Source organism: Akebia trifoliata, chromosome 11 (assembly GCF_017979445.1).
Source record: "Akebia trifoliata isolate Shusen 1 chromosome 11, ASM1797944v1, whole genome shotgun sequence".
NCBI classification, from domain to species: Eukaryota; Viridiplantae; Streptophyta; class Magnoliopsida; order Ranunculales; family Lardizabalaceae; genus Akebia; species Akebia trifoliata.
The window spans coordinates 46,187,578-46,211,286 of record NC_141385.1 but is presented as its reverse complement, the minus strand read 5'-3'; the positions used below and the strand labels follow the sequence as shown (position 1 = coordinate 46,211,286).

The window sequence follows — 23,709 nt, the reverse complement described above, 5'->3', positions numbered from 1 at the left end:
TATAATTTTGTCCTCTACAACCCCATTACGCCGGATCATGTTTTTGAATGTCATAAGATGATCAGATCGGGAAGTACAACCCCATTACGCCGGATCATGTTTTTGAATGTCATAAGATGATCAGATCGGGAAGTTTTCTTTTGGGTAAAAGAGAGAAACTTTCTCTCTCATTGCTGATGTTATTCATGTCACATGTCAAACGGTTGTTGGGCTGTGCGCAAAACATCACTCCAAAGCACTTCATGTTCATGAGCATGATTACGTCCAAATAGTGGTATATGAGCATATACTTGAGTCCTGTCCAAAATTTTAGACATTCAGTTGTATTGGGCCTGTAATGGGCCCATCCAGAATCCTTCCTAAACCCATGGTTACAAAGGAGACGAGGTCCAATACGCTCTCCCTTAAGATTCTCACCGTTAGGTTTCCTTGCTCGCTGTGTCTCTAAGAGTCACCAGTCAGAACCATGACAACAAATTAACAGAGACGGAGGCAAGGACTTAAGAAAATGCGAGTAGGAACAATTCGCCACCAGCGTATTTTAGCCGCAAAAACCCTTCGCTCCTTCCAAAAGCAATCTACATGTCGAGGTTGGTAGATGTAGCTGCAAGATCTTCTGATATTTGTTCGATTTCAATACTTCAATTACTATGTTTGTATTTTTTTCATGGAATCTCCGTGTTTTATTTCCTGATTATTTTGTGGTAAATCTATTATTTATTAGCTGATTGTGATCTAATCTCTAAGAATTTGTTAAAAAATATTCCAACTTAAAAGTTATGAATTTGTTTCTGGAGTGTCAGAGCAGAATTGTTTCTGCTCTTTTGTGCCCCTTGCTTGCTTCCAAGGTATTTTCATAAATTGAATTTTGGAATAAGATTCTAGTTTTTTTTTTTTTTTTTTTTTTTTTTTAAGTTTAAAAAGTGCATTATAACAACTGATTTAAAGTCCTTTTTTTTCTTTTTTTTCTTTTGAAAATATATTTATTGCTCAGTTAGATTTTCTTTGGCGTTATGGGAATTTAATTTTAGAGGATAATTATTTCACTTAGAATTTTGTTCAATTTAGAACAACTCATTGGATGTGTAATCATACATGTACACACACTAAGTCTGTGTTTGGAATTTAATTTTCGCCGCTGGGCTAGGTCCGCATGTTTGGTGATGGGATTTCTTTTGAAAAATATAATTTGAGCCTTATTATTTCTATATAGGGTTGGTGTGGGGGCAAAATAATTCAAAAAGCTCAGATAACCATGCAATTCCTGTAATGTTCATGCTTTGAATACTCGTTTTCACGTCTCATCTTGTCCATGACTGATATGAGTTGTGTCGGATTAGTCATCTCATTCAGCAAAGATACAATGGTTTTAAACTATTTAAAAATTCTGAAAATTTTAATCCGAGATTTCAACAGAACCTTGTTTTTTGGCTTGATTTAGAGGAGGAAGATGAAGGTTTTTAGCAAACCCCTTCTGGTTCACTTGGTTGAGAAGAGGAGAAATAATTGATTCGAGAATGAGAAGATAGGGTTTGGAGGATGAAAACAGAGGAGATTGTGCTGTCTTGGAAATCTCAGACGAGATTTTCAATATCTTGTCCGAGATGTCTCGTTCATCTCGCAAGATGCTGGCAAACCCAAAAAGTTTGTCCGTCCGTATCGTTGTTAGGTGATACCGATACGTCTCAGTCTCAGATGAGTTTTAAAACCATGATGGTGTTGGATAATAATTATTTCACTTAGAAATTTGGTTAATTTAAACATATCATTGGATGTTGACATATATACACACACTCATTTTTGAGATATATTTTGGGCCTCATTCCTGTTTGGATTGCGAGGTGAGGAGCAAAATGATTCAAAAAACTCAACTTCACGGAGGGAACTATACCAGTCCTAGAATTTTGGATCTTTTTCCTTTACAAAACCCATACTCATCGTTCACTATTGTAATTGGTTAAAACCTCATAATTTGCCCATCCACAAAAACACCTCAATGTAGTGGTGACACCAACTTGAGAAAATCTAATCTATTTTTGTTTTTTCAACAACTTTATTAGGCTTGCATCATCATTTTATATCTTCTTCCCTTTTGTTTGTCATAATGGGTCCTATTTGCCATCGTTGACAATGCAGGCTTTTGGCATTCGGAAAAATTTGGAGAGCTTCACATTTGAGGTCTAGTTATTCAGAAGTGGAGAAGTATGGAGAATTATCTACAGTGGGACTACCTTTCTCCTTGTATAAGTTCTCTAGTAGAGGACACTCTTCATTTACATCATATACATCAAAGATGGATCTATACAGTTACTCCAATACCTTCTCTGTCCTTTCTACAAGTAAGGCAATGACACATAATGCCCAAATGGCTTGGAAAAGGCTTTCCCAAATATGTTCTTACAACGGCCCAGCTTTTCCACCTATAAGTAGGATCGCTTGTGCTGTGAGCTTAGCCTTAACCAGATCGAACTTATTAGCTCCTAGTGTTTTGGGCCTCATTATTGGAGAGGTAGCATGGACACAGAGGACCTTGGCTGAGGCAGAACACTTTCCAACGGGGAATACTCTATACATGCATGCACAAGACGGGCATGCTTATCTAACCTCATTTATATTTTCAGTCTTTGAGAGTTTTATTTTGTTTCTGAGAGCAATCTATTTGGCATTATTGTTCTCACCCGCCATAGCAATGGCTCCATTCGCAGATTATTTTGGCGCTCGTTTTAGGAAAATTTGGCTTCAACTTGTTCACCTTACTCTAGAAAAAGCGGGTCCAGCATTCATAAAATGGGGTCAATGGGCAGCTACACGGCCCGATCTCTTCCCCAGAGATCTGTGCACTGAGCTTACGAAGCTTCACACAAAAGCACCTTCACATAGCTTTGCATACACTAAAAGAACTATTGAAAATGCATTTCATCGAAAACTTGTTGATGTTTTTGAAGATTTTGAAGAGGCACCTTTAGCGTCTGGAAGTGTTGCTCAAGTGCATAGAGCTACTTTGAGATTTCGATACCCTGGTCAACAAGTCAAACCCATTGTAGTTGCTGTAAAAGTTAGACATCCTGGTGTTGGTGAAGCAATTAAGAGGGATTTTGTGATAATTAATATGGTTGCCAAAGTTTTGAAGTTCATGCCTGCACTTAAGTGGTTGAGATTGGATGAAAGTTTACAACAGTTTGGTGTTTTCATGATGTCTCAAGTTGATCTTGCAAGGGAAGCTGCCCATTTGAGTCGCTTTATCTATAATTTCCGTCGATGGAAGGATGTATCTTTCCCGAAGCCTTTATATCCACTTGTGCATCCTGCTGTTTTGGTGGAGACTTATGAACAAGGAGAGAATGTTTTACACTATGTTGATGAACTTGAAGGAAATGATCGAATCAAAAGTGCCCTTGCTCACATCGGGACTCATGCACTTTTGAAAATGCTTCTGGTACAGTTTTTTATTTTATTTTAATTATCACTATATGTTCAATTAAAGACTCAAAGTACTCTCCTTCCAGAGACCTTAGCAAACAGCATAAGAGGGCAATTGATGATAGAGTTCTCTTTCTTTCTAGAGATAAAGGCTGTCTAACTTATGACACCTTTTCCTTCCTATGCAGTCCTGAATTCTAAATACATACAGCAACTTTGGACTGCCTTAGTTGTTTATTATTAAGAAATTGAAGCATAATTCAAGCTATTGTATTTACGTTACAACATCTAAGATATCATCCCTTTCCAGGTGGACAATTTTGTCCATGCAGACATGCATCCTGGAAATATCCTTGTCCGGGTAGCTCCGAGTAAGTCCCCACGCAAACGGCTTTTTAAGTCCAAGCCTCATGTCGTTTTTCTTGATGTTGGCATGACTGCTGAGCTTAGTAAGAGTGATCGTGTTAATTTGCTGGAATTCTTTAAGGCTGTTGCCCTTCGAGATGGACGCACCGCCGCAGAGTGCACACTGCGATTATCGAAACAACAAAACTGCCCGACCCCAGAGGATTTCATTGAGGTAATATTTTGGTTTTATAAACTTGTGGTAAGGGATTGACTTTGAATCTGTATTTGTTTGCTCTAATTATAAACGAAGTAACTGTGCATATTCAAGAACATGTAACTTGGTATAACCTTGCAGTAGAACCATAATGCTAAAACCTACTGTGCCAACATCTTGTTTGCTTTCGTTTATTAGGTTTATAATCATTTTCGGCTTTGGGCTTTGGATTTAGTCTAATTCCTATAATGGCTTTTAACTTTGTGCTTTTTGTTGTTTGCTTTGATTCATTTCTTGATGCAGTATCAAGTTAATCTATTACTCATTTACACTATAGATTTGAAATGGTCTAATTGTACAAATACAATTTCCTTACATTTTCAAGCATAAAAAGTTTTAAACAGACTCAAAAGTAAAATGAATAAATAAATATAAAAAATCTATATAATAAAACACAACAAAGATGTGGTTTTTCAGTTATTATCTGGTTAGTTAATGGCTTAATAGAAACCATAGTTCTCCTCTAGCTGTCTAGATGCCTTTTTTCAAAGATGTTGGTGTTTTAACAGGAAATGGAGAAGTCATTCAATTTCTGGGGCACCCTGGAAGGTGATGCAGTCCATCCTGCTGAGTGCATGCAGCAATTGTTTGAGAAAGTTCAGCGTCACAAAGTTAACATTGACGGCAACGTTTGCACTGTGATGGTGACAACTTTGGTTCTTGAGGTAACCCCTTGCTACTTACAGTTGTATCAACACAAGCATGGTGTATTGTGCATACTTCAGCAATACACTTGGTACTTGTTAGATTGTTTTTGTTTGGTTTTCGATTTTATTTGTTCTGTTGTGTTTCTTCTTTTCAAGTCATAGTTGCACGAATATTCCCAAATTCGTTTGGTATGCTCTAGAATGAGTGGCTTAGTAGATGAGTATGGGTCTCAAATGCTTTGCGTCTTATTTTACAGGGCTGGCAGCGTAAGCTTGATCCAGATTACGATATGATGGACACACTAAAAACATTGTTGTTCAGAGCTGACTGGGCGGAGTCTCTCATCTATACAATCGAAGGACTCATGGCCCCATAAAAGGTGTGCATAAGCCCGTTGTCCCATAAAATTTTGTCTTTGACAAGTGAAAACTAAAATATATAGGTCATAGAGCATATGTTTTGGTCCACGGAGGTATTATTGAGTGTGTTGTTCCTTTTCTATCCTTTTCGGCTGCTCTTCTTATTTCCTCTCTAGATAAGGTATGGCCTTGTGTATTATTTTTGTAGTATCAGTTACTAAAGCCTCTCATAAATGCACTGGCAAAAACAGGGCAACAAAATGGAAATAAATAAAATATAGTTACACCATATTCCATTTTTTTTCATTACTAACTGTGCAAATTATATTTCTTAATTTCTTTTGATGAAAGAACATGAAATAAGCCTTTGTTGTTGTAGATAAATTGAATGTAAAAGAAGCTCGAGAATAAGACTTTGACGATGATAGCGATGAACATTCTGTTTATCAAACAAGCCAGTTCCACTCTCATGTGGTTGGGCTGTCAATTTTTTTCCTGCATTTGGATAGCCTTGTCACTTTTTTGGCTACCCAGATTCCCTAAGCTATGAATATAGATAAAACGGTGGGCTTGGTGGAATGAAGGGATTTCAAATTTTTATAATTGGAGCACACCCATAATTCAGGTAATGGAACCTTTGCATAATCCAAATTAGGGTTGAGACCTTTGTATGGTTGGTACTATTTAAGGGTAAGTACAATGTTGTCTAAACTAAACATTTTCTTCACTTAATCATGTATAGCGTTTGTTTCGAATACCAAAGTGGTGAGGTTGCTTCGAAGCGCAACAATGAGGAGATGAAGGGAGTTGTAAGATGTAACTCCATGCACTCTGTTTATAAGGCTTTGTTGCCCCATTTCAATCTAATAGTGTTACGAGGCATTCGTTTGGTCATTTCTTGTTCCATCCAAGGCGACCTTTTTCATTTGGTTGGCTTCTCTTGACAAAATCCTTACCTTAGACAACTTTATTAACGGGGTTTGCCCTATGCCAAATATTTTTTGTCTTTGTAAGGCAAGTGGAGAGTTGGCGTGCGTATTCTAATTCCTTGTCCCTATTTTTCTCTTAATTTGGAGTCACTTTCTTCTTTTCCAAGTCAATTGGGTTCTCCTAAATTCGGTCTTTGTTTTGGGGGTGGAGCTATAATGTGTTATCAAGTTGAAAAAGGTAGCTTTGGTCCATCCTCCATTTTGCAATTTTCTGGGGCTTTGGAATAAGAGGAACGGAAGAGTCTTTCGAAGAAATGATAAGCCGCCTCATGATGTGATCTTGAAAATATTGGAACTGCTATTCCATTAAGGATTCTTGAATGTGTGTTCTTTGAGGATTTTGCCTTCAAATGAGAGGAGCTTTGGTGGTTTGAGCTTTTTTCGAGTAACATTTTTCTAATGTTCTTTTTGTTCGTTTATATCTCTAGGGGTCATCTCGACCTCCTGTTTCTTTATCAATAAGATTATAATTATAAATTAAAAAAAAACTACTCTTGTGCTGTTGATGTTTGAGCTCTTAGGAGTTGCAACTCGTAGAATCCTAATTCCCATATGTAGGATTTATTCAAGCGAAAGGACTAATATTTCCTTGATGAAACACAAGGCCAAAGGAAAAGTCTGTTCTCCTAATTCTCACCTACAATCATTCAATCTTGACTCTGGAATATCGAAACGAGAAGAAAATGAAAACTGAAGATCTTTAGCCATAATGTCGTCTCTGTTCACAATAGAGGGCAAGGAATTGAAATAAATTTGATCAGACCTAAAATCCGATTTGTTTTTGTTTTTAGCTATAACTTGCATCAATCATATGTTCTGATCCAATGGACCCAATCTGATAAAAATGTGAAACAGATAAATCTATTAATGCATTTGAAATAATCTAGCTACAATCGTGTAGATAAGATAATTTTTGTATCATTTAAAATTTTCTATAACAACAAGACTCGTACACAATTCTGTTTTTCAAAAATCATTAAAACAAGAAAAATAAATGACAATGGGTATAAGAAAACCTGTTGGGATCATTTTCTTTCTGCGGCTATCTGTAATTGTTCCCCCAAACAGTCAAAAACATGATTGAGTGTAGCGCTGGTGAAATCACCCAACATTGCAAAATCAAAGTCACAACGATGAACCATGATATGAGGATGGGAAGTTCATCAACGCTGCACTCAATGATGTTTTCTTGATTTGGGTGTCTCCATTGCTTCCTTACTTGCTTATCCAATCCAACTCTCCCTCTTCTCTGTTATATTGGTGGAGGTAAGCTTAGAAGAGTAGTACAGTGGACTTGTTTGCCTTCAATGGATACATTGAGTTTGATTCGCTTGTACTACCAATTTCTATATTACAGTTAGCATAGTTGAGATGTGTACTTGTTGTTGGTTGTACTATAAAGAATATTCAACATTGTACTACCCTTCACGACCTCTTTCTGAAGTACCACTAGAATTAGAATTAGGTTTGCCCATTTCTATCTTCGATCTAATAATAAATCACGATAGCAGATCCTCTACTTCAGGAGTTCAGTAATTTTTTATTACATATATATTTACTTGAGTTAGGCTAGTTTGACTTTGTCATGCTCCCAACCTTAAGACTTTTTGGGTCCACATGGAACACCCGATTGACCCAAATAACATACCTCAGGCTTGTAGAGTTCATTGTCTAAATTAGATTAAATTTTGAGTATGAAATTTTTTTTACAAAGGACGACTCCCTTCATTTACAACTCGAATAGTGGGAAGAACCAAACAATTCTTATCGATTCAAATTTTGAGTATGATATTGTTGAGTTTGGTCCCACATCGGACATTCATTGCCTTATCTCTCTCCTTATAAGCCCTTGGGCCATTCCACTCTTAACCAATTGATTTTGAGTTGAACCTTCAAATTTATCATGGTATCAAAGCGGGTTTTTCTTTTTTTCACGTCATTCAATTCATATTTCCACATGCTTTCACCCAATTCAGTCCACACGTGCAGGAGCGTGTTGAGTTTAGTCTCACATCGGACATTTATTGCCTTGTCTCTCTTCTTATAAGCTCTTGGGCCACTCCACTCATTGTCAATATTATCAAATGGTTTTGAGTTGGACTCCCAAATTTATCCGATGCCAGATAACCAATTAACTCTTTAATTTTTAAAAGAGTCGTGATGGGGTGACACAGGATTTACTGTGATTCTCACAAGTCTGACGTGGACATGCATACATAACTGTAGATGGTTTTTACTCGTATCGCAAGAAAACACATCTATGGTTATGTGCACATCTCATGTAAACTTGTGAAAATCACAGTAAATACTTTTCGTCATGTCAGCATTTTCCTTTTTAAAACACTATCAACATCATGTTGAGAGAGAGAGAGAGAGAGGATCTCAAGCTTAAGTTAAGCCGACATTTTACAATCAAAAAAAGCAATTAAACATTTATACAAGTTTAATTTTAAAAAAAAAAGAAGTAGAACTACTCATCTTTTACGTGGGACACTCTTACCCTCGGCATCATCACGGACAATGGGTTCCACTTCATACGGAGCTTGTAGCCAAATTTGAGGATTCTTCAATCCGTGCCCCATTTTAGCTAACTTATCAGCAGCTCTATTCCCCTCTCTATAAATGTGTGTCAACTTGAAATTTTCCAATTTTGGTGTAATTAAATTTATTTCTCTTACAAGCCTTTGAACTTCCTCACATTTCGTCCTTTTCTCCTTGAGAATAATTTCTAACAGTGTCATGGCATCTCCTTCAACCCATACATTGTACCAACCATTCTCTAGCACCAATTCGAGGCCACGATGAAGAGCGGCTAATTCGGCAATGATACTATTAGTTTTTCCAATGGGTTCTGCATACCCAAGTAAAAATTCTGCTTTATGATTCCTAAACAACCCTCCAATGCTTGACCTTCCTGTTTTTCCTTTACAAGACCCATCAAAATTTAGCTTTGTACAACCAAAATCAGGTTTTCCCCATTTAACTCGAAAAACTTCGTCATGTCCATTCCGAGTTCTGAGGCCAACTGGGTTCCTAATTTGTCCTTGTAACCTTAAAATCTTTGAAAGAGTAATAATCATTTTTTTATCATATAACTCACTACTTTATCAATGATGAAGAGCCCAAATCAAATAAAACCAACCAACATTCATGTAGGAAATTATGATTTTCCTACATAAATATTAAAGTTGCAAAAAAAAATACCAACCTTTGTAACGAATTGTGGGAAGAAGAACATGCACCATGAATCAAAGTTGCAGGAATGAACCTAAGGTGCCAATCTCACTCTTGCTTCCTAAGATAATTCAATTGAAAAAAGTCTGCTTCGTGCAATTATCCAAAGATGTCTCTCTGAAATACAAAGTTCAAGTAGTTTGAATTTTAAAGAATGTATGATAAACAAAACATAAGTTGTAGAAAGCCTGTTAAGACACAGATGGAATAAATAAATAAATAAAAGATTTTATGAAGAACAAATACCAACATAAATCTTTTAAGTAAAACCCACAAAAGTTTTGAAGATCCTTTCCTTTAAGAAAAATTAGAGTACCAAGTTTGGTATCACAAACATGGAGTGAAAAGCAAGTAAGGTAGATTTAGAGGTGGTCTTGGTAACTAAGGCAACCAGAAAAGTTCATTAATTCTACAAAAACCCATCAAATGAAACTGTCAGAAATCATCTTTGTATAATAGATTTGTAAAGAGAAGTGGTGAAAGAAGGGAGACTTGATTTGAACAATATTTGACCGTTTTATAACTGAAAGTAACCGTCATATTCCAGGAAAAGAGCAGGATATTTATTTGTAATTTTAGATGAGAGCAGTCAATTATATAATTAGGTGTAACACAAAATAATTAACTAAACCGTTTTTTGTTTGAACCTTAAAATAACTCTCTATTTAATCGTTTTTCCAAAAATATAGGAATTTGAGATTTGACTTTTTAGTTATCCAGTCGTTATTTCGAAAATTTGAAGGAACCCTCATCGTTACAAGACACGTGGTGTTTTGAATTTATTTTATGCCCTTACATTTCTGCAAATTTTAAAATACCTCCTTGAAAATTCCATGTGTAAACTAATAGAGAGGGTTCCTTCAAAATTTTGAAGCAGGCTACTCGCTTCAAAGTTTTTTCCCGTTATTATCATAGTCACAAATTCTTGGAATTTTTCAAAAAATTCGTAAAATTTTACGAAATAGGGGTTAGCTGATTAAATCAGTGAATTGATGAATTCCTCAATTAATTGTGGAATATGGTAACTTTTTGATCATTGTCCTCCAAAATTTTAATTTTTCCAACATTCAGACGTCAAGAAAAAGATAGGATTTAGAGAGAAGTTGAGGATGATAGGTTTTGGTAAAAAAATCCAAAAAATTATTTTATACATTCTCCAAAATTTGGCTCACTTTTTTTAGGAAAATTTTCCAAATTGATCCCAATAAACCAAATTGTGCCTCCATGTAATAATTACTGAATCCAAACTTTGTATCTATGGTTTTTATCATAGTTTTTATCAAACTTGAAAACTCAACTCCATGTCAACTCGAAAACTCACAAGTGGACTCGGTCAAGTTTCCAGCCCAACTTGTTGCAATTTCGAGCTGACTTGGAGAGTTGATTTGATCTAGCTTTGAAGTCCAGTCGTCAAAGAATCCAACTGAGTCAAAATGACTTGGCTGAGTTTTTTATGATAACCGGGTATCAGACAGTGGACTGAGCCTGTATCTGGGCTTTGCCCAGTCTATAAACCATGGTCAATCTTGTCCAAGGGCATGCAATGCCTACGCATCACACGAATCAGGTAAATGAGTGTGCACCCTCGTGGGTGGCCCGAGGAATTAATGTTCATACTGGGTACCGAACTTACAACCTAAGTAGGTAAAGGCATGTGGAGTGTTAAACCCACGTCTTAGATTTAAATCCCACTGAAACATACTTTCATGTTGACTACTAATCACTTTTCTTGCCCATAAAAAATAAAAAAATAAAAAAATAAAAAAACCTCTCACACGCTTCAATTATACTCTTAATAAAGCTGTTAATGGGCTTGATTGAGTTCTTACACTAAAGAGGTTTGTTTTACCTTCTATTAGACCTGTATCCCTCCCTATCAAGATTAAGTTGACTAAGTCCAATCTGACCCTTATGGGTTGGTGTCAAAGTTGAGCTGATCTCCAGATCAGGAGCAGATCCTCTTTAGCAAGTTTCTTACGTCTCTTTTAGCCCCTATCAACGATTGGGGGTGTGCCACATCATCGAGACTGTTACGTCCAATCTTTAAAATTTAAGAGTTATTCACCGTCCACTTCAAACCCTTGATTAGAGTAATAACTTTTTCATTTTTTATTTATTTTTTATTTCCTTAAATCTGGGGTCGGGTAAACGTATTAAAAGTGAAGTAAATACACATTGGGAATTGAATTTTGTACCGAAAATGACCTTGAAAATATTGTTTTAGAATAAAAAAACATACAATTCGATTCCAATTTTCAAAGTATATTTATTGCACTTTAATATATGCCCTTATGGGCTACGTTAAGAAAATCCTTAAATCTGATATAAGATTGAGATAAAGGAGCAGAGTTCACACAACCCCATAAGCAATGTCTCTTGAGGATGTTTGCCCCTCCATTGTCTTCTTTCTCTCTTCTCAAAAATACCTCCTACATTATTGGTTTTTCTCTTCTATCCATTTTCTAAAGGACCCCTATTATTTTCTATATTAATTTTTCTTTTTTTACTTTTTCCAATAATACATTTTTAAATTTATTATTTTGGCATGGGCAAACTCTAGTTTATATATAATAAAGCACAATGGTGAACTCCACTCTTTATCTCAAGATTTAAACCTAATAAATAACGTATCTTGAGTATGATTATCTCTCATCTGTCTTCTCTCTCCTTCCTCTTCTCAAGAATACTGAATTTTATTGTCTTCTCTTCTACTCTTTTTTTAAAAAAATCCCTACGATTGTCTATATATTGCTTTTACTTTTTTTGTTTTCCAATAATACTCTTCCAAATTTATTATTTTTCTTCTTTCACCTCCCTAAATCCTAAAAAAGATGCTCATACTAGCATTGACAAACTTTGGTCTAATTATAGAATTAATTAATAGGTGGCATGTACAAATACACATATATTATAAGGGTTTTTTTATAATTTAAAATACTAAATATGGAGATTTTGAAGTTTAAAATATAACATTAAAAAAAAAAAAAAAAAGGATATTTTGTTATTTTTTAGAAAGTAACTAACATAATTATAGGAATATGAAATTGTAATTTTAATTACTGATTTTTGACAAAAATGACTCGTAGTATTAAATTTAAATGTAAAGGTCAAGGCATTTGTTAAATTCCCAATTTTGGGGTCGAACCACTTCTACTCCCCCTTCTCTCGTTATAACAGTAAAAATATACATATAACTATATATACAAATACAGTAACAAGCTGGACTAAGCATTGTTAGACCTTGAGTTCAATGAGTTAGAAATTTGAGTAGCTTTGAGAACATGCCCCAACCCTTTTCGGTCGTGCTAGTTTAGAGGGGAAGGGCCCGTTGATGGTCCCATCTACTAATAAATAGGTAAAAGAAAATGAGAAAACAAAATTACTTTGAGGTACTTTACAAAAATTTTGAAGATATGCCACATGGCACAAACTTCATATCTATTAACAACTTGAATATTTGGATAAAATAGATAATGTGAACCAAATTGCTAAAATCATTTAATTGAATTGTTTCGCTAATATAAGATTGTTGAATGCGGATCTAAATTGGAACAAACACCAAAATGAGTTGACTCAGTTTGCACGTATTGTGTGATTATATCATCTATTAATCTAATATTTGACAGAAAATTGAGTTCATTTTTAAATCCAAATCAATTTATGTCAATTGATTCTAAATCAATTAAATGATGAAAATGTCAATTAATTAGTATTTACTGTGTGACTTCTAGACTTCATTGATTACTTTACTCTAGCTTTATATTTTCTTTTCTTCGATTCTTTTAATGAAATCTTTTTCTATTAACATCATATGGCATAAGATCATAAAAACCTCAAATTCAAAAACTAACTTTGAACATAATTTTTTTTTTGCATTGATCCAAGGTGTTGTAAAATAGAGGGGTTTTTTTTTTTTTTTCAAAGTTGGCAATCCAATGTCATAGCCCCTATATATATATATATATATATATATATATATATATATATATATATATATATATATATATATATATAAATAACTCAGATTGCAATAAGGAAAAAAAAAATGGGAGGTTTAATCCAAGGCCTTGAAAAATAACATTTTTTTGAAAAAAATATATATTTAAAATTCTTAAAGGTTTGTCCTCTAACACCCTGAGACATAAGATCATCTAAAAATTCAGTTTTAAAAGATCTATTATGAAATTTAAAATAAATAAATAAAAATAATTGGGATTAATCCAAGGGATTTAAAAATAGGATTTTTTTTTTTTTTTTTTCAAAATAGAAGAGTAATTTGACTCGCCGTGTGTAGAAGGAGACCATCAGTGCGTTATTGAATGTGATGTAGGATTCATAGTTAATATTATTTATTGGACTTTGTTGGGGGTAAGATTTGAACTCAAGACATGCTTTTCTCTTGAGTGTGGTTGGTATAGGGTTTTTTCAATTTTTTGTGAAATCTTAGTTAAGAAAATATTTTTCTTATTTGTGATAGTTTAAAAGTCAAAGATTCTTTGATTTTCTTTTTCTTAAGGGTTGTAGAGATAATTCTCTAAATATTTAGTCCCACAATGGATAAATATAAGATTTGTGTTCAATTTGTAAATATTCTCACTCTCCTACTTATTTGAGTGTGAGTGAGAAAGTGACAGGGCCTCGCACGCACATGAAAGCCTAAGGTACCATGAGACTACATCCTATTGTGTTTATAGCCAACTCGTCGAAAATCCTTAGTGCACTTGTATGCATTCAATGCACGAGCAGGGAAGTGCAAATCTCAAATTTAAGCCTCACGCGTGTGCGCGTGGACATTTCACAATTGATCTATCTAACCGTTTAAATTAATCTTTGTTGACCATTTTGATCCTCCAATATTCATAAACGGGCCAATTAGGGTCTCAAACGTCTCTCTCTTTAATTCATTGAACCATTGGACTTTAACTATTATTAAAGAGAAATGTGCCCTAAAGGTCTATATGCAAAAAGCACAGACTGCAAATGAAACATTGTTCTGATCTCTCTCTCTTTTTTGTTCATCTCATTTTTACTGCTCGTACACCAACTGATTCGATTGAATTAGTCAAAAGTCTCTTATTTTTTATTATACGGTTAACAGACTTGTAACTGTTGAATCTTGGAAATAGATCGCCTAAGATCAACTGGAGTATAGAAGTCATCCTAAGGAGGCGAAATTGATTTTAAGGACATCGTCTTCTCCATACCTTAGTCATTCAATCAAACTGATAAATTCATTTCAACTATTCTTATTGTCTGATTTAACATAACCTTTTTCTAATTCAAATTTATGCATTAAATTTAATAGAATGTGTATCGAAAAACTCCTCACAACACTTGATTAAAGTGGTGCAAATTAATAGAATGAAAATGTCACTTTAGTTCGCTAAAATGAAAAGAAAAAAAAATGTGAAGAGTTTTGATCTATGTTACCTCAAGCTTTAAGAATCCAACTTGGAATGACAAAGACAAATATAATGTGCACTAATCAAATGAAAAATTGAAATGAGAGCGAAAAAAAAAATAATATAGAAAAAATACAACAAACCTTTACTTGAAACTTTAGAGATCAGGAAGCTTTTTGAAGAACAATTTGAGGCCCAAATCCTAGGTTGAAGTCTTACCCACAACACTACATCCTTAAAGTCAATCACTATGGATGATTAAGAATTTTTTTTCCTTTATGTGTTCTCTATTGTTCAAGATTTTTTTTTTCCTAGAGAAGAGAGAGAGAGAGATGTGGGAGAGTGGGTGATTTTAATTTTCAACGAATTGAATTAGTTTATGTTGGTGGTTTCAAGCAGTTCTTTTTTCTTTGTTAGTAGGAGTGCTCCCAACCATTGGATTTTCACAACTCCCTCTAACATCCTAGATTGTGTTTATGACTATATATATATATATATATATATATATATATATATATATATATATATATATATATATAAAATGAGACACAAGAATTCCATCTTCCCGCTTTGCTTCTGAGGAACAATAAAAGAAAAAAGGATTAGATGGCATAAATTACATAAAAAATCCAAGAAAACTACTAAATTATGGTGCAAGAAAAGTAGTTCTATATATAGGCCAAATGGACGATTTGTTGAGACTTTGCATTTCATTCTTTAACTTAACTTAAGCAGACATATAGAGATTCTTTAACATTTATCCCACGGAATTGTATGAAGGGAAAGAGAATTGCATCAACACAAATCTTGAGGTATTTATGCGAAAATGTTGGGCAATAACAAAATGGGAGTTTCTATCAACATGCCAACTTTTACTTATAGCACACCAATCTATGTGTATAGGACAATTGGCATGAGTATAATTTCAAACAGATTATTATGTCATAAGTAAAAATTGGTGTGCTAATAGAATCTCCCTAATCCCACATGTTTGATTATTTATTGTAGCAACATAAGCATAGCACACGTCCCCTAAAACCTTTTTTTTTTGAATGACGGGGGATTCTAAACCCATAGGCCCGACTAGCAGAGGTGAGGCAATGGCCTCTTAAAGCATCATATCTCGCCCGAATCTCCTAGGTACTTACAATATCCCACAAACCACAAATATCATGTAAACAGGGATAAATCCTTGTGGGTGACCAATAAGGGAAGTGATGTTTTGCTCACAGTGCTCACAAACTCCTCAATGCTTGCCACATCAAGCATACAAGGGAAGTTTTGTAACTAATGAGAGTATTTTTGTGAATTAGGAATGCCATTCAATGCACGTGGGTACATGTGATTGGTGGATCCTAGATTTCTGTGAGCAAAATTTTTTTCCAAGGAAAGGAATTGAAATACTATTTTGCAAAAATAGCCTTATTGGGGTGCTAATACAAAATTAAGATGCATTAAATACATCCCAACATGTATTTTATTATCTAAATGCCCTAAAATTTCTTCAAAGATGGCTAAAATAATCCCAATGTTGTATACTTTAAATTATTCAAAACTCCTCACTAAAAATATGTAAAATTAACACAATAATTATCAATCGTAATCACAATTGAGATTGAATTGCTTGCCCGAGCTATTACCCTTCTTGACGAACAAGCATAACTTGGGTTTCACCAACTTTCCTAAGGTATTTAAAATTTTGGCAGAAACGTAGGGCATGAAATAAACAGAAAATGCCACGTTCTTGTAATGAACAGAAGCGGATCCTCTGTAAATACCCCGTAGCATATGTTCAACGGTTGAAATAGTGATGCATCAGCGATAAAATTAAATCTCACGCAAAAAGTATGGGAAGTTCAATAGCCATTCATTTTTGAAACATGGATCTGCATATATATATATATATATATATATATATATGTATGTATAATAATAATAATAATAATAATAAACGAGAGACTGAGATGTTAATTTTTTTTTTTAAATACTTCTCTCTCATCCTTTAAAAGTGTACTACAGAGGATCTGCTTTCGTAACAAAGAGTGTTTCATTGAAATTTCACGGATTCACAGTCATAATTTGTCTTATTTTGCTTGTCTTAATTTGCTCCTAATACTAAGCGATGAATCTAATACCCCACTGTACAATGGCACCTGCTTCCCTATCACCAAGACACCATTGCTTTTATGAATAAGGATGAATGCACGCGGCTTTTGGTACATGCCTAACGTGGAAAAGGTATAGAACGATGGATCTTTTTTTTGTGTATCCCAAAGAAAAAGATCTATGGTTACACTACAAAATTTTAGTTTTTTAGCGGGGGTAAAAAACCGCCGCAAATACCAAAAAATCGCCACTATTATTAATAGTGATGGCCACGTGTAGTGCCACTATTGGTGGTGTAGCTAAAGGCCATATGGAGCCCTATAGTGGCGGTTAAAAACCGCCGCTAATCTATTATTACTGTCACTATAGATATGAGTGAGCCCTATAGTGACGGTCAAAAACCGCCACTAATAGTGTATTACTATCGCTATAATATGAGTGAGATTAAAAACCGCCGCTAATTAGTTCTTTACCATAGTTATAAATACAATTTTGAATGCTTATGGCGGTAATGGCCACCGCTAATAAGATATATATATATATATATATATATATTTTTTAATTTCTTTTATTTTAAAATTATTTGTAATTAAATACCTATTTTTATACAACTTGTCAATTAAACACAATTACTTAGTAAATCAAATTAGTTAAGAGACAAATATAACAAAATAATAAATCGATTGAATTAAGAATCAATGTTTATAAATCCATGTTTGATGCTTATAAATCCATGTTTATCATTCAAAAAATAAAAACTATCTATCATGGTTGTTGTTATGGACACTGATCATTGTCGGGTTGATTGTACTGCTCATCAACCTACAATTCATATACATTAGTCAAATTAGTCATATCAATAAATAAATATTTATTAATAAAATATTTAAAACACAACATATTCTATTATCGGTGAGAATTTACCTTTCTCATTAGAGTAATGATCAATTCCTTGAGTCTCTCCACCTCAGCATCTCTCACAATCTGTTGTTGCTCCAAAGACTCTAGTTTCTTCTTCAACCTATGTACCTCAGCAGAATCGCTAGAGGAATTTTCAGAATATGATGCAAATAATTTGCTAGGAGTCAGTCGCAGGCCGACACCACGAACACGACCATGTCTATCAGGACCCAAGACCTGAGATAATACATCATTTCGACCTGTAATATCTTGAGAGTCTTCTGGTAATAAACTCAAAAGTCTTTAAAAGAAATGAAGATTAATTGCAATCCCATTTAAAAAAATCTTTTAAGAATGCAAACATATATACAACATAATTTCTTTTAGAGAGAATAACCCAATAACCACAATTCCGGTTATGAATGGGTACTTGAAGAGCTTCACACATCCCAAATAAATGAAGTCCAAGATCAACTCACTTAATAAAGCAACTCTTCTTTCAACACTTTTGTATTGTTCTGTGCTTTTGCTTTTCTTAAGGCATATCCATACAACCTCCTTTATTTCCTTTAATCTGATTAACAGATTTTATATCTATCAAAAAAGAACCTCAAAAGGGATGCCAAACTCATGTCAAACACCACACTATTTTAACTGTACATGCTTGGTCCATTATGTGTCCTATTTCATCTAGTAATTAACACTTTTAAAACATAATTCATGCATGCCAATATCTCCTCAAGTGGAAAAATCCAAGTTTCTTGTAAGTCATCATTCAAGAAAGCAATGATATTATATGGAAAAAGGATGGCAGCATAAAAGAGGATACATTAATGGTACTATTAATCACAATTGGTGTAGAGATCTATATTTTGTGAAGTTCTGCACCATATCCTTGGCTTCAGCCATTCAAATGTTTCATCAAAAATGAAATATGAATGGATCAAGAATTCATCATATTTTGATTAATTATAAACTAAAACTTAATCCTACAGAGACTTCTCGCAATTTTGGTGAGGTAAAAACTAGAGCAATCTATAAAGAATAAGAAAGGAACTATAATATGTGCAACATGATTTTAAATAGCTGCACTGATGGGAAATGATTGCATTGATGCCAACAACAAAGACATAGTAACTACTAATCAAACAAACAAAAAACTCTCAAATCTACCACATCTCAAATCAATTACACAGAATCTGAAGTTTCAAGATTGTACCTACTAATTGAGTAATATTGTTTATCTCGATCTCTAAAACCAGGGAATTTAGCTCAAATTCAAGCAACCTCTATTGAAAATCTCCCCCAAATGTCCTATAGCAAACGTAGCTCACTCTGCGATTTGGATCATAAATCTATCGAATTCGATGGGAGAAAGAAATAGAAGAAATCTTATTATAAGAATCATACCTCATTCTGTGATTTGGATTTTCTAAACCTCAAAGAGCTACGAAATCTGCGATTTCGATTCTCAAAACTTCTGAGAATGTGAAAAGGAGACGTGAAGAGGAGATTTCAATTCTCAAAACTCCAAAAAATGTGAAGAGGAACTTGATGCAGAGAGAGAGAGAGAGAGACAGTGATTTGGATTCTCAAAACCTTAAAGAACTACGAAATTTGTGATTTTGATTCTCAAAACTGTAGAAAATGTGAAGAAGAACTTGATAGAGAGAGAGAGAGAGAGAGAGAGAGAAACCTATTAGAATGGAAATCGAAACCCTAGATGTAGAGGAGCTATGATGAACTTGTTACAGAGAGAGAGAGAGAGAGAGAGAGAGAGAGAGAGAGAGAGAGAGTAAGTGATTTTCACAAAATCTGTTAATACAGGAGAAAGAAATTTTTTTTGTGAAATTTCGGTTTATGGTGCCGAGGTTGTGTTCTATAGTGGCCCCTATTTTGGCCGCCGCTGAAAATGAGTCGCTAAAAGATACTATTTTTGTTGTGTTATGTGCCCTTGCAATGTACCAAAAACTATGTGCATTAATCACCATAGTAACAGAATTTGGGTTTGGTTATTATTTGGTGAGGGGTTAGCTCAGTTAATTCATATAAATTCGAAAGTATTTTGTAAGAAATTTGGGAAAATCTGGGAGATTTATATAAATAACATTTTTCAGTATATTTTAAATTAAGTGCATTTTTCATATAGACTACAAATTAAAAAATGAGTCTTGCTGGAGTAACATTGAAATGTACATTGATTCTAACATTTTGATGTGGTGAGGCACACATTACCATAGATGCTTTTCACTCGTATCTCGATGAAATTCATTTATGATTATGTGTGCACTATGATATGACATCAGAATGTACAATTCATGTACATTTTAATGGTTCTTCAGCATTATCCTTAAAAAAATATAACATATAGTAATTTTTTATTTAGAAGTTTTAAGGATGAATTGGGGGACCATGGTGGTGGGTTGCTATGGTAGTCCTCCCCGAGATTAGTCGTGGTGGGCGCAAATTGGCCCGGACACTCAATTAGCCAAAAAAACATAAAGATATTTTTTTCAGAGTTTTAAGATACCAATCAAAACTGACGCTGCACTTATGCATTTAGAATTGATAAGGGTCATCAAATAATTGAGTCGTGCTGGAGTACCACTGTGGGAGACATTAACCATTAGAAATGTCTCCCACAACCACAATGTTACTTCAGCATTATCCTAAATAATTTTCTTTAATTTCTCAGGTGCAAAAAATGTAACTTGTGAAAGCTGTCTTATTCAATTAACCTGTGAGTCACTTATTTGATTGGCGATTTAATAATTTGCTCGTCGATAAAATCGTTCAACCTTTAAATCTGCGTATCTCACCGAATAAAACCCAAAATTCGGGGAGTTTAACAACAATGTTCATCATGACTCTTCTTTCATATCACGCTCACTTATTCACCCTTTGGTATGGCAGATAGATCATATCCTGCATTATTATTGTTATTTTTATTATTATTATTTTCATTATACAGCAAAGATTCCAATACTACCTTTAGCAAGGAACATAGCCAACATAGTAATGGAAGCATCCCCATCTGTTTACTGTAGAAGTCATTTTTCGCAACTTCCTGATATCAACCGAGCTTTAATTATGGCTTAGACTCCAAGGTCGCACGCTGATAGTTCTTCCTTTGCTCCGGTTTATCCCTGAAAAGAGGAAGAAGCTCTGATGCCAAAGTTAGATTTTAAAAAAGAAATAAAAAAGAAAAGAATGATTCACACCCCCTGTTTGGACCTTTTCCTCCCTTCTCTTCTTTCCTTTCTCCCTTGAAAAAGTAAACATTCAATCCCTTAAAATTAGGGATTTCCCTAAGATATTGCACTCATATCCCGAGAATCCGGGGATTTACGCGCCTTACCCTCTTAGGTAATTATTCTCTTAAACCATACCCGACCCATCTAGATTCGGGATAGGCAACAACCGGACCATGAGAACCTTGAAGCATACCTCCGACCCCTTAGGCCTTCTCTTGTGGTTGTAGATTTTATTCTTCCACATTTACCATGAGCATGCATTTGTTGTTATGAATTTTCTATGTTAAGCTTTGAATCAATAGGATGTTACCACGTACATAAAATAGAGCTTCAGAATGTTTGTTCCTAAATTTTCTATCTACTAACAATCACACTTGTTTTTTTCAATACAAATGGCATCATGTCATTCATTCATCAATTTAACACAGAAATTTCTTAACAGTAAATTTGTACTCCTTCATTCACCATACTCAACATGAGACATTTCACGTTAGGTTTTTAGGGGTTAAGAAAATGGTGAGCACATGTCACATTATTTTACACCAATGATTCCAATTCTACCTTTAGCAAGGAATATATTCAACGTAGTACACATTTGTTGTTATGAATTTCTATGTTAAGCTTTGAACCAATTGGATGTTGTCACATATATAAAATAGAGCTTCATAACCTTTCTTCCTAAATTTTCTCTCCACCAACTAATCACATTGGTTTTTTTAAATGTAAGGGTCATCGTGCCATTGATTCATCAGTTTAGCAAAGAAATTTCTTAACAGTAAATTTGTACTTCTTCATTCACCATACTCAATGTTGGAGAAATTTGGAAATCAAAGATAAAAGAAGATGAGAACATTAAAAAAATCGATCTGAGGCACAAGAAATATTATTATCTTTAAACCAATATTTGCCCCTACCACATGAAACGTGATCGATAATAGATTGTTAGCAAAGTCGATTTCAGGATACAACAGATAAAAGCTGAATTCTTGTGATTGACTTGTCAAATCTAATCATACTCCTCCAAAGACCAAGATATTAAGAACCCTTTGATCAAATGAGAGCACTTGTGGGGACGAGTTTACAATACAAATTTTTTAAAGAGTTTGTGTGCTAAAATTTTGGTGTGTAATGTATGAAAATAACAATCTTTAAATAGCTTACTAATAGGTGAGTTAGACACTCTTTCAAAGAAACCCAAAGAATTAATGGGTGTCAAAGCAACCATTGGATTTGAAATTACTTTGATAAAGACCAAGGGGTGCAACTTTTAATAAAATAAACTATATTTTTAAAAACAAAAACTATTTTTTGAAAAATAAATAAATGGATATGGACCAAAATTCCAACCGTTTGAATATTAAAGTTCTCTAACACTCAACAGGACATATTTTGTGTTAGAATTTTAGTGGCAAGAAAATAGTGACCATATGCTACATTTTTTCTTTTTCTTTTTGTTGCAAAGATTCTAATACTACCTTTAGCAAGGAACATACTCAACATAGTAATGGAAGCCCCCCCTCCCAATAAAATAAACTGTATTTTTAAAAACAAAAACTATTTTTTGAAAAATAAATAAATGGATACATTAGGTGGACCAAAATCAATTCCAATCGTTTTGAATATTAAAATTCTCTAACACTCACCAGGACACATTTTGTGTTAGATTTTTAGTGGCGAGAAAATAGTGATCATATGCCACATTATTATTATTATTTTCTATACAAATGGCATTATGTCATTGATTTGTCAGCTTAGAATTTAAATTTCTTAATAGTAAATTCGTATTCCTTCATTCACCATATTCAACACGACACATTTCATGTTAGGCTTTTAATGGTAAGAAAATTGTGAGTGGTACAAACCAACTACGTCATTATTCTTATTCTCAATCTATAGAGGAGATGCCTTTTTCCCATGGTTAACACGACTTTGATGTGGGCCTTGAGTTTTGAATCGAACTATCAAAAGGTTATTTCTAGGTTGGTAATTGGAAGGGTTGGAGTATTCTAACTTTTCCATCAAAATTCAAATTGACGGTTGAGATAAGAGGAGAAACATAGATTTCATAGAGATTAATATTAATTCTTTTGCATACAATTTTCTTAGAAAATTAGCAATCTGTTTGATGGAGAGTGTTTTCATGAATTAAATAACGTGTTTCAAACAACTAAGAATTTATAGGATATGTCATAAGTAAAATACTAAATAAACTTGCAGAAAAACTTTGAAGCGATCAGCTAGATTACACATCCAAGGAAGTATCTCAAATATCGATGAAAAAGAAGGGGAGTGAAATAAAAACAAAAAAACCATGTGTTATGTTGTGAAGAGGGTTACTATGATTTCGTACACACCTCCACTTCAACAAAGTGTAAATTGAGGTCATTTCGACAATTTTCATTTTGAAAACCAATTAATGTGATTTTCAGATGTGGGATTGTTCTTTGATTGGTTTTTGACTAAAATGTCTTTTCTCAACCACTTCTACCCCACCATTAAATAAATTAATAAAATTATTTTAAAATTTAAAATTTTAATTTTAAATAATTAAATAGAGATTTACTTGTTAGTTGTTGGATTTTTATTACAAAAACTCCCTTGGAGTTCTGAAAACTTCAGGGGAACCTTACTTTATGTAATTTACTACCCTAAACCTTATTTACCAAATTTATTACCCAACAAACTTTTAAGTTGGGATCCACATCATAAAATTTAAATTAATACGATTAATTTATTATATAGTATATCTTGGAGTAGATTCTAATCACACCAATT

At 33.9% G+C, this 23,709-nt stretch overlaps 2 protein-coding genes and 1 long non-coding RNA gene across 4 annotated transcripts; 1 reads left to right on the top strand and 2 right to left on the bottom strand.

Annotated features, from left to right (window-relative positions):
- The first annotated feature begins 415 nt into the window (after positions 1-415).
- On the top strand, positions 416-5,355 carry LOC147392106 (uncharacterized). 2 transcript variants are annotated; one of them, XM_086459653.1, is made up of 5 exons: positions 416-594; positions 2,137-3,436; positions 3,731-4,000; positions 4,552-4,707; positions 4,947-5,355. In XM_086459653.1, exons 1-5 carry the CDS (start codon positions 509-511, stop codon positions 5,064-5,066), a joined length of 1,932 nt encoding a protein of 643 aa, XP_086315779.1. In that variant the 5' UTR covers positions 416-508; the 3' UTR covers positions 5,067-5,355. The 2 variants fall into 2 exon arrangements, with proteins under 2 accessions (XP_086315779.1, XP_086315780.1); XM_086459654.1 differs by having other exon boundaries at positions 431-590.
- Positions 5,356-8,491: 3,136 nt separating this feature from the next.
- Positions 8,492-9,716, bottom strand: LOC147392105 (uncharacterized). The gene is made up of 2 exons (XR_015183277.1): positions 9,247-9,716; positions 8,492-9,097 (listed from the first exon to the last, which is right to left on the bottom strand). It is a non-coding gene; the product is annotated as an uncharacterized LOC147392105 (long non-coding RNA).
- A 7,759-nt stretch (positions 9,717-17,475) lies between these two features.
- LOC147392104 (uncharacterized) lies at positions 17,476-18,312 on the bottom strand. Its single transcript, XM_086459143.1, has 3 exons — positions 18,290-18,312; positions 17,705-17,981; positions 17,476-17,602 (listed from the first exon to the last, which is right to left on the bottom strand). The coding sequence occupies exons 1-3, from the start codon at positions 18,310-18,312 to the stop codon at positions 17,558-17,560; spliced, it is 345 nt and encodes a 114-aa protein (XP_086315269.1). The 3' UTR covers positions 17,476-17,557.
- Between the last annotated feature and the right edge of the window lie 5,397 nt (positions 18,313-23,709).

Excerpts from the sequence above, each read along its gene's own strand:
- LOC147392104 (XM_086459143.1), bottom strand. The coding sequence starts at position 18,312 with ATGAGTTTGGCATCCCTTTTGAG. Across the intron at positions 17,982-18,289 it reads AGTTTGGCATCCCTTTTGAG|ACTTTTGAGTTTATTACCAG; the intron begins GTTCTTTTTTGA and ends TTTCTTTTAAAG. Across the intron at positions 17,603-17,704 it reads TCATTACTCTAATGAGAAAG|GTTGATGAGCAGTACAATCA; the intron begins GTAAATTCTCAC and ends TATGAATTGTAG.
- LOC147392106 (XM_086459653.1), top strand. The coding sequence starts at position 509 with ATGCGAGTAGGAACAATTCGCCACCAGCGTATTTTAGCCGCAAAAACC. Across the intron at positions 595-2,136 it reads CAATCTACATGTCGAGGTTG|GCTTTTGGCATTCGGAAAAA; the intron begins GTAGATGTAGCT and ends TTGACAATGCAG. Across the intron at positions 4,001-4,551 it reads CCCCAGAGGATTTCATTGAG|GAAATGGAGAAGTCATTCAA; the intron begins GTAATATTTTGG and ends GTGTTTTAACAG.